Here is a 10,926-nt window from a genome sequence, read left to right as displayed (position 1 = left end):
TGCTTAAAGGGCAAAACCAGTTTATTTACACTGTAACATTATACAAATGACAGATGAGTGCAACTGGAACTCAATAACTGCACCAATCTCTGATGTGCATAATATGCATGATCGGTGTTTAGCTCTAAGCTAGGGTTAAACGACCAAAAAGAACATACTACGGCATTTATGGAAATCTAGAGAGGAAACTTCTTCCTCTGCAGACCTTAATTAATTTCAGAGGCTGCCGTTATTGGATTATAAAAGCTTTTTCACCTTGCAGTGCTGAGTGTGGAGAAAAAAAATGCAGTCCGCCTCTGTAAAATGATACTTAGGAACAGGCAGCTGTTCCTTTGTGTAAGCAGCTAGCACTAACACACTCCAAACACAGGCACATGTAAAGGTAATAAAAGTTTCCTTTTTTAAAACTCCAGACAGGAGGAATGTCCCATGTGGAACCAGTTATGGTGGCAAAAAAAGCACATTCAGCTTTACTTGTGCTTTCATGCCACAGCAAGGAAAATAAAATAACCTCATTTATTGCTATATATACACTTCCACATTCTGTTATTTGACAGGTAATGAAAGCTGGTGGGAAAAAAAAAAAAAAACCTTTATCAGGTTTAATTCCTAGACAACCTTACCGGTGCCTCAGAGTAGTAGAGTGGCATCTATGCCATCTATGGCATCTATGCACGTTATAATAATATCCATATCAAAACGGGAAGCTAAATATGACCCAAAGGCAATACAACCTGGTTCAAAGCTTAAGTAACGGGCTGGAAGCAGCAGAAAGGGTGATTTAATGATGGAGAGAGAGAGACTTAACAGAATAAATGTAATTATGTACAAACTATAAACAATGGTGGGAACTCCAACTACAACACCTAAATTAAACTTCATGTAAATCAAATAACAAAAAACCATAACCAGCTGAGCTGCATTTGCCTCTACACCCCTGTTACAAATCCCCCCTTTGGACAGAATCCTAAAAAAATGAGCAACTCCCCTGAATGAGGTAGAGGCTGCAGCTTGGATGTACCAGTTACACAGGGGGAGTGGGCGTGGCCGAGGGTGTGGCCTGTCACTCGCTGTCGCTGGCTTCGCTGGAGTCTGAGGCTTGCTCGCTCGCGCTACCGCTGTGGTGCTCGGCGTCCGAGTGCTCGCTGCTGCTGCGGCTCCGTCTCCCGCCCCCTTCCTCCTCCTCTTCCTCCTCATCCTCCTCGCTCCCGCTGCTGCGGTTGCCATTCTTGGGCTCCTCCTCCTCGCTGTCGTCGTCGCTGCCGAAGATCTCCTCCTCATCACGCATCTCGCGGGTCTGCCGATCGTCGCCGCTCTCACTGCCGCTGCCGCTGCCCTTGCGCCGCCGCCGCTGCTTGGCGCCCTCCTCGTCCTCCTCCTCCTCTTCCTCCTCCTCACCCCGCCGGCTGCCCTCCTCCTCCTCGTCCCTCTCGGACTCGCTCCCTGAGTTCTCACTCTCGCTGCCTTTCTCCTTCTCATCGCCTGAGGGGGGAAAGAGAGAACATGTTACAGCTGGCACCTGGGGATGGCATGTTAGAGCTGGTGACTGGGGGGCGAAGGGGGCAGAGGGAGCATCTCAGAGCTGGCAAAGGGCTTACCGGAGTCCTGTGCATCCTTCTCCAGATCCTCTTCCTCATCCTCAGGCTCATGGTTCTCCAGCTGAGCTTTACGAGCTTCCTGTCAATCAGAAAATCAACAAATCAGCAATGAGGGTGGAGCACTAAACAGCCCCAATGACAGCAAGCTGAGACTGAGCAATAAACACAGCCCCAATAACAGCGGGCCTCACCTGGGCCTCCAGCTCCTTCTCGTTCATGTCGCGGTGCTTGCACACCAGCACCGCGTTGGTGGTGGATTGCGCTCCGGCCTTGGCTCTCCTCTTGCTCAGCCGCACTCTGCCCAACACAACACAGCAGTGAGGAGGTGCAGAGCGGGCCTGCTGGGGCAGGAAGAGTCCCCCTCCTCTTTACCGTTCCCCCTCGAGAGAGGAAACGCACACCACTCACATCCCCCTCCCCCCCGGAGGAGTCCCTTCCATGTCCCGCACACATTCAGTCATATCAAGGTTACCATTTGATATGAATAATGATGAAGACGATGATAACTGTGGTTTGACCACTTCGGCCGGCCGGCCGACTCACCTGGTCTCCAGCTCATTGTAATAAACGCCGTCACCATCTCTGAAGATGAAGAAGTAGTTCTCCTCATAGCCTTTGCTGGCTTTGTTCTTCACATTCCAGTTGTACTCTCTGGCGATCTTGTAATCATACCTACATCAAAACATCAGCAACTTGTATTACACCCTACAGTTCGCACAGTATTTTACACCCAACAGGCCACACACCTATGGACCATATACAGTACTACAGGAGAGCCAGTAACTATTTTACACGCTACAGGACACACAAGATACTACAGGAGAGCAAGTGATTATTTTACACACTACAGAGCTACATGAACAGGAAGCGGACAGGAAGTGTCCGGTTTCTTACACTTCCTCTGGCATGTAGTCCACGTCCTCCTCCGAGTCCCTCTTGCGCTTCCTCATGGTTTCCTCGTTGGGCAGGAAGTAGGCCACAAACTGGTTGCCCTCCTCATCCATCATTCCCCTTGGATAAGAGACGTCATGTTATAGTAATTGTTATAATAAATAACAACAACTTTTCCTTGTGTAGTACCCTGCTTTGAAAGTTCTCAACAGAGTGTATAGACCGTTTTATTTGCTGTAAAAAACAGGGATAGGTCATCCATAGAATGTGTGTGTGTGTGCATACATGCATGCAAGATTTTGTGTGTGTATGGGTGTTTAATACTATTCTTTAACAAAACGGCTATTTCCTGAGTGCAACATGGCAGCCTACATCCCATCCCCTCACCTGATCATGGCCTGAGACATCATGTCTACACCAGCGGGACCCGAAATGTCTTTAGGAGCAGGGTCTGAGTCGAAGATGACCTGAGCACAAGGGTTGATCCACATCTAGAGAGGAAACGGGCGTTCGCCATATTAGAAACATTATCATCGATCAGGGGGTCTCAGTTACTCAGTCCTGGTGCCCCCATGCATGTTGCTTTTCCTTGCAATCACAAGCACAATCCCTCAATTTTATTAAGCTACTTAACTAGACACCAACTTTACTTAAAGACCCTTTAACTGTTCTTAACTAGAATTAGCCTTTTAATACTAGCTAGCTTAGTCCATCACAGTTTGGATTACATGGCATTTATAGTAGAAGTCTGTCACACAATCTGTATCGGTTGCCAATGGTTGTGGAAAACATATACAGAACATCATAGAACATCATATTCTCAGCACGTCCAAGAGTAGACTTTCCCTCCCACTCTTCTCAAACATTGGCACATATTTACATGCTCCCACTTTCACCAGGAGGCCATGAACATGATGTATTTGGTATCATGCACATCTCTTCTGGCCCGTGAAACAAAAAAACAAAAAAAAAAACACTTTCTTTGATTTCTAGGCAACAAGGAAGCCATATGTTCTTTTGAAAGCATTTTTCATTTATACTCATGTCTCCATAAATACAGCTAAAACCTTAAACTAATCAAACATATTTAACTGAAACTTTGGGCCTATAACTTCAATGGCAGTTTAACCCCTTGAGGTTAAGTTGAGTTCAGCACACTAAAAGCGGCCCCCGTTTCCAAACCCTCACCTTAAAGTCAGGGAACACAGGCAGGACCTCCACTGGAGTGACTCTGGGCTTACTGTAGTGCTGTGTGACCTGCAGAAAACATAAAACTCCAACAATTACATCACTTATCTTCATATTAAATTAATTATTTACCAACAATTCATTCCTTCACCTTCTGCTCAGAGATTGTGATGGAATTCTTTTTCAACTTCACTGTTGGTTTATCCGATTACAGAACCACCAGACACATGTTTACCATATGATCAATTAATTGATTAGGGATATTCAATGCAGACATATTACATTTAAGCAGACCATTGTTTAACCAGTGATAAAAATCTAAATGCTACTGCATTTAGTAAATTTAAGATATCATGAAAAGAAGAGACAGAAAATACACAAGGATGGTGTCTCAGGACGTTAACCCTTTTTAAAGGATGGGACAAATTATAATTTAGCCATTTCACAAAAAAAAAATCAAAACTTTTTAATTTTTACCAAATTATTTCTGTTAAGTGGTAAAATATCAACAACCCTACTGTGGAACGACAGCCAATACGAGAGCCAAAGTTTAAAAGGTCTGATTGGGGACGTCATCGCATTTACTGTTTTCTGTGCATCTTCAAATGTCTTCTCAATGGCTGCGATCTGGCTGTCTCTGTCCTTATAGATCTCCTCTTCTGTGAACTGCTGCTTGACAGAAACACCGATCCTGGAAGAGATGAAGCGCACATAAGCATTTTCTGCTAACAGGTTGCATTAATGATGTGATTAGCAGAGCCCTGTCCCTTATTTAGGATGACTCAGTTATAGGAGACATGTCACCTGCACACACAGGTACGTGTGGGTGAAACCCCCTGGCCTTTTGTTTCCCGCCTTTACTTCTCTCCCAGTTTTAAATGCAAGTGCACACACAAATAATTCAGTTCCCACTTACTTGACCTCCACTTTCTCATTGGAGACACCGTATCGGTTGAATTCGGTTGAGATGTACTCAGTCTTTCTCATCCAAGGGACCACTTTGGCATGTTGCTGGGATCTTAAAAGAAAAGCGCAAGTGAGGAGAGTCGAAAGAAGGCTTTCGCCAAACGGCACGGCTATATATCAGTGCACTTCTGGGCTGCAGGCATCACCATGATGAATGTTTGCCCCTGAAGGTGCAGTCTTACCGCTTGGAGCTAGATGGAGCCTGGATGTCCTCTTCCAATAATTTCTCATCAGCCGGGTCCAATAGAACTATGAAAAGAATCATTCCAAACTGACCATCCACTGCAGTACCCAACATAACCTTAAAACAGATTATTATGATGACACAACTACAATCTTGGACTGGTTTCAACCAGTTAAAAATTCTGAAATCAAAATCCTGCCTTCTACAGTGAAGCACTTTGAATGACTTTAATGTGATTTCAAATTGGTCTCATTTAAGTTCACAATGACTATAGTGACCCCATTCAGCCAACATTCAACCATTTTGTGGCAGCCTCTGCAGCTGCAAGAGGGAGAGATCTGAGCTACTGTGCCCTTACTGTTTGGATCAATACGGTAAGTGTCGGGGTTGATGAGGTCGATGGTGACGCCCAGGTCTGGTTCAGTTAGCAGCTCGTGTTTGTGCTGCTTCTCCAGGGAAGTAGCTTTGTACTGCACAAACCTGCCACAAACCCAAACACATCACATAGCTGAAGACAATGCACTGAATCCTCACATTTCTTTTACATTTACTAATGTTAAAGCTACACTAAAACTCTGCAATAATGAGGAAACAAGGAACCTTAACAAAGGCCTATGTTGTGTGCCTTTGCCTATGGCTGCCATGAGATGTCCCCAATTCAAACATAAATTTATGCAATTTGCACACTACATCGTAAACACAATAAATGCTCTTTTAGGATTCTTGACCTACACCTGTCCTTTTAAACAACTCCTAGTATTAATTTTAGTTTAGAAGTAATTACAAGAAATGGCTGGGCAAACTATAAATAAGCTTGTGTTTACAAATATGGACTATAAGAATTTTTACTTTAGTTCTTTGTTAGCATAGTTAACTTGAACTAGTGTTTTAGTGGTGTTGTACGTTTAGTTTGGTCTGGAAACGTTGTTAGTCAGTTCTTCTTATCCAGTTTTGTGACCATCATCAAATGCATATTTGACAGGAAGTAAATGTTATTCTACACCACTGTCTATTTCGATTGTGCATCAGTTTTAGCTGATGAGGATAAACACAGTTAACTGAGCGTACATTGTGGCCATTCACAAATGAAATAGATTAATTAGACTATTCAAGGTTTCACACTTGACTCTTATCTGGTAAATACAATGTTTTAGGAATAAAAAATAAAATGCCTACCTGTGCTGATCAAACGGGTACGTGATGAACTTCGGGTCAAACGGGATGTCCGGGAGACCATTGCAGTATTTCACACGGCAGACAACACCAGACCTGAGAGATTATAAGCCTAAATCACATTTCGGACTGTCGGGGATCGGTCATATTTTGCGACAAATATAACATAATTAATAAACAGAGACATTGTGATCTACTGAATAAAAAAGACAGTTAGCTGATGTATTTTTGACACCTGGATGTCAAAAATATACTAGTCTTACACATGTAAATGAGAGCAAATCAGCCGTGGATTCAAAAATAAAAGCAAGATGTACCTTTCCGGAACAGTTCTGTGTGAAGTACTCCTAAAATTAAGAGAGAATGCAATGAAAATCAGTCCCTCTGTGCAATCGCTCGTTTCACTGGTCAAACTCTTAGGTATCTAGCAATTAGCTAGCCAGCACTGTATTAAACTATTCATCTCGTTTTACATTATCGTAAAATGAGATGAATTATTAACAAGACATATATAGTGCCTGAAACATAGTGGGTACGCGGCAATGCCATTTAAACAGCCAGCAATAGCAAACTACAATGTAGTTAGCTAGTTACCCAACAACTGCTAGACTAACTAAGCTAGTTAACTTAGTCGAAAAATGTTGAAATATAAGTTTCGGTTACCACCCTGACAAAAACTCGGAAGCTCGCTGATCTGATAGTGTGTAACATGTACATTGTATGAGCACCGTAATTAGCTACCTTCCAAGTTTAATGTCAGCTAGCTAACTAAGCCGGGTTACCATCTAACGCCACTTTACCTGTGCCCGTCCTCTCTTTGTGCCTGGGTCTGGATAGTTGGCGCCATCTTTACAGTAGATTCACCACAATGCTGAATGTAATATCAAGTTTCCCTGCAGATGAGGAAATCAAGGCGTATATCACAATTCGTCGTTGTAAATTTGGATTGAAAGCCTAGTTTTCACTCACATTCGCCCTGCGAACCTCACCGCTATGGCAGCAGTAAGACCCATGGAAAGACTGTTTATTACTCTGGGGATCACACACTTTTTTTTCTTCCCTTGATCTGCTAAGAAGTTCCGGTTCAATTTTGGATCGCTTTGGTAAAGTGGTCAAGTTAATGAACAATCCACCCAGCAGGGCATCATTTTTAAGTGAAGACTTTCCATCATCTTGACGTTATACACTTTCTTTTTACCTTTTTTAACTTACGGACAACTAAATGAAATGCCTGAGTTAAAAAAACAGCAGCAAAGCGTAGGCCTGTTATTTACAGGAACTCATTTTACTTCCTAAATAATAAAAAACGTACATCATAATCAATCTCAAGTGATCTTATTTATAAGTGTTGTTAAATTACTTTCTAGACCAAGTTTTTTTCCGGGAATTAATTTGAAGGGAAATTGAAAGACGTTTCACCGTCAGCTAATACCAGGCTAATACACATTTTTTGCAAAACAATTATGTATACCCTCGCATGTAACTTTGATGCGTGGAATATACATGTCATTTACGATTTCAGTGAACTACACAACGTTGATCCTCTGTCCTTTGACAGACACAATACAAAAACCAAAGATAATTCCTTTAGTATCTTCAAAAACCACTGAACTGTCCATTAGCAAAAAACTTTGACCCATAACCCAGAATCCTTTGTGTACATCGGGTCCATTAAGAGACCGATACGTCACAAAAACATTGCTTGCCCGGATGTCGATGGGGGTAAATAATCTCAAGATGGCGTCGCAACAACAGATGAACCAGCCTGGCGGGGCGCAAACCCAAGGTGGGATGCAGGCGGCCACGTTACAGCAACAGCAGCAACAACAACAACAACAGCAACAGCAGCTGAGCCAACAACAAGATTTTGACCCTGTGCATCGCTTCAAAATGCTGATACCACAACTGAAAGAAAGTCTACAGGTAACTAAACGTCAGCCAGCCAGTTGTAGCACTAGCAAAGCATTTTGCACGGATACCCAGCTAACTGGCTACAGTATTTACATGCAATCACACAGCAGATTCTCGTACATTAGCGGTGAATATTCGTGTTATTCTCACGAGTAGAAAAATGCGGTATTACCAGCAAGGGGGCGGTTAAGAGTTTCTGTGGTCTCTAAACTGCGCCCATCCCATGCAACCTGCAAGGAGAGAAAGTTGAGACAGCAAGCAAACTAGGCGAGAGCTGTGCCGCAAGTCCCAAAGGTAGGCAGGGAAATCAGCAGAGTGAGGTGGTGGTCAACTGTGCTAATCCGTCAATGGAATTAAGCTTCAGTCCGCAGTCCATTTATTAAATGAAATAGAAACGACAAATGTTTTCAAAATAATTTTTTTAAATTATCAAAATTGGGCTAGTAAAGCGTGGATTCCCCCCCCCGCCCCCCCGCGGTATCTCTTTTTCTTTGTCGAGACTTACCACCAGTCACACCATCGTAATTTTACATGGTAATCATATTCATATTTCTGTGTCCTTTTAGAATGTCATGAAGATTGCTGCATTGAATTTAGGACATAATACAGCAATTGACAATGGCGTGTAAGTATGTGGGTTTATGTTGTTTAGTATGTCATAGATATCATTATATCCTAGACTAAATAGAGACATTTTAAACCTATATTATTAATATATAGCCTATTTTCACTTGCAGTAATACAATTATGAATAGTACTACTATACAGGCATAACGACATTTTGCACAGCAGTACACGGAAAATGTATTTTAATTTGTTTTTTCTCTCTAGTAAAAGCAGTGATGCTGCTGTGCAGAGGTTTGATAAGAGCTTGGAAGAGTTCTATGCCCTGTGTGACCAGCTGGAGCTGTGTTTGGTAAGGCCCAATGATGTGCTTCCATTTTAAAGTGCTTGAAGATTCTCTATCATCATTATGCAAACTCTGTGTAGTTAGCGTCAATCTCTTAATTATCATCAAAAGAAGACGAAAGCAAGAGTTTGACTTAATTTTAAATGTATGCATGCACTTTTCAAAATCAACAATGCACTACCAGCTGAACAGTTTAATAGCTACCACTCATCAGTGGAATAAGAAAATGAAGTATAATAACCCTACACTGGCCAGTAGCACAAATAGTTTCTGTGATGTGACAATATTGGAAGAATAATGTTTGTGTTCAATATAAACTTTTTTCATGTGTTACATATGCAGACACTTCCCCAAATCTGTTACCAGCACAACAGTTAAAATAAAAGCACAATAAGGTTCTAATTATAATCAGTGCTCATGCGGGCTCTGACTTCAGTCTTCCTTCTCCCTAGCGGCTAGCATACGAGTGCCTCTCTCAGAGCATAGACAGTGCCAAGCACTCCCCAAACCTGGTGCCCACCGCCACCAAGCCAGACACGGTGCAGACAGAATCGCTGTCATACTCACAGTATCTCAGCATGATCAAATCCCAGATCTCCTGTGCCAAGGACATCCACAACGCTCTCCTCGAGTGCTCTAAGAAGATCGCCGGCAAAGTCCAGCCGCAGGGTATCCTGTGACGGCCCCCGGACTACTGTGCCCTCCTTGGACCCACATCCTTGTTTGTTATCATTTCTATTTTTATATTTTTCTGTCCAGAAATAAATGTACATTACAAATCGATCTGTGGCATTTTGTGATATTAATTTAAAGTTTCCCTCTGACACACCTCAAAGTTAATTGTAAGACGTTTTTTGATCAGGTTTGTTTTTCGTAAGAGCTCTGACTTGGCTTACTTTACTTTTTTATGTCCTGATTTTGGGAGTCCAATTGTATATCTTCTGTAACACGCTCAGCCACCCTCTCCTGCCCACCTGCTGAGCATAAGTAAATTTAATTACAATTTTCAAGAAGGAACTTATGTTTTGATTCCATTCTATTATGTATTTAATTATGTCAAACAATTATACTTAAGCAATATGGCAATGTTTCTCTCTTTTGTGCTACTGATAAGAATTAAAAAATACCCATCATACATGTATAATATACAGTGGTTTACTATATTTCCGCTAAATTTGAAGTTGTTTTTTTTTTTAACATACAGGACTAATAGCTTATCTAAATAGTTGCATGTGTCACTTAACTAAACATGTATAGAATGAGCAGGGGAAGTGTAATTGAAAACTAATTTGCACAGGTACTATTCAGGAGTTGACTCAGGCGTTTACTCTTAATTTGTTCCTTTATACCATCTAGTGTTCAAACGAAGGTACTGTCGATACTTTTGGGGCTTGTTTACCTGCTGAGGGTGTGACATCACCATTTCTATGGTTACATGGTTAGTCAGCCAACATTACCTTCATCATATATTTAGTACAAACTTTACAATCCAATCCTTTCATTTCAGAGAAGACTATCTTTGCCCCGTAGTAAGACAGTTCATTATTTATAGTGTAAAAGTTATTTGGATTGCATATTTCAGAAAAATGTGTGAAACTGCACTTCATGCTTGAAGTACAATGCAGCCAATTTCCTGGTTTGCAAGATTCCAATCATTTCTAGCATTGTAAATGGTGGCAGGTTCCATGTCAGCCAGTTCAAACCTGTTTCTAGTGGCTCCATTTCACTAAGTTTTATTTGTACAGCACTTTTCTTAGATGGTACACAATGCGCTGTACATAATGAATGTACATATAAAATTAAATAAAAAATCAGAATAAAGACAAACTATGAATAAAACAAACACAGGTAATACAGTTACCTCAGGGGGAAACTTCAGGGGGAAAAGAAGCCGAAAAATGTTGAAATGACATTCAGTGTTCAAGGTGTCTGGGGCAGTGAGGAGGTCTTTTGTAGGGAATCTAAAGGAGTGAGGTAGGATGTGTGTTTTTAAGGTGTCTGGGACAGCAAGGTCTTTTGTAGGGGCCCTAAGGGAGTGTGGTGAGGTTGTAAGGGGTGTGTGCTTTTTCTAGATCAGCTATTCTGGGGCCAGTGCTATTCTTATT

General features: G+C 41.9%; 2 protein-coding genes across 4 annotated transcripts; one reads left to right on the top strand and one right to left on the bottom strand.

Annotated features, from left to right (window-relative positions):
• Positions 1–3: 3 nt before the first annotated feature.
• On the bottom strand, positions 4–8,296 carry paf1 (PAF1 homolog, Paf1/RNA polymerase II complex component). Of its 3 annotated transcripts, none has more exons than XM_035385480.1 (15): positions 8,084–8,296; positions 6,801–6,893; positions 6,318–6,347; positions 6,004–6,096; positions 5,186–5,307; positions 4,826–4,892; positions 4,594–4,695; positions 4,263–4,368; positions 3,678–3,746; positions 2,877–2,980; positions 2,493–2,609; positions 2,142–2,270; positions 1,790–1,895; positions 1,599–1,677; positions 1,064–1,482 (listed from the first exon to the last, which is right to left on the bottom strand). In XM_035385480.1, the coding sequence occupies exons 2-15, from the start codon at positions 6,845–6,847 to the stop codon at positions 1,064–1,066; spliced, it is 1,590 nt and encodes a 529-aa protein (XP_035241371.1). In that variant the 5' UTR covers positions 6,848–6,893; positions 8,084–8,296. The 3 variants fall into 3 exon arrangements, with proteins under 3 accessions (XP_035241370.1, XP_035241371.1, XP_035241372.1); XM_035385481.1 differs by lacking the exon at positions 8,084–8,296 and adding an exon at positions 6,990–7,011; XM_035385479.1 differs by lacking the exon at positions 8,084–8,296 and having other exon boundaries at positions 4–1,482; positions 6,801–7,041.
• Positions 7,699–9,604, top strand: med29 (mediator complex subunit 29). Its single transcript, XM_035385482.1, has 4 exons — positions 7,699–7,923; positions 8,478–8,536; positions 8,743–8,827; positions 9,274–9,604. The coding sequence occupies exons 1-4, from the start codon at positions 7,711–7,713 to the stop codon at positions 9,499–9,501; spliced, it is 585 nt and encodes a 194-aa protein (XP_035241373.1). The 5' UTR covers positions 7,699–7,710; the 3' UTR covers positions 9,502–9,604.
• The last annotated feature ends 1,322 nt before the right edge of the window (positions 9,605–10,926 follow it).

The sequence above is a fragment of the Anguilla anguilla genome, chromosome 12 (genome assembly GCF_013347855.1).
Source record: "Anguilla anguilla isolate fAngAng1 chromosome 12, fAngAng1.pri, whole genome shotgun sequence".
Classification (NCBI taxonomy): Eukaryota; Metazoa; Chordata; class Actinopteri; order Anguilliformes; family Anguillidae; genus Anguilla; species Anguilla anguilla.
Note: the sequence above shows the minus strand (reverse complement) of the source record. Positions and strands in the feature narration are given on the sequence as shown.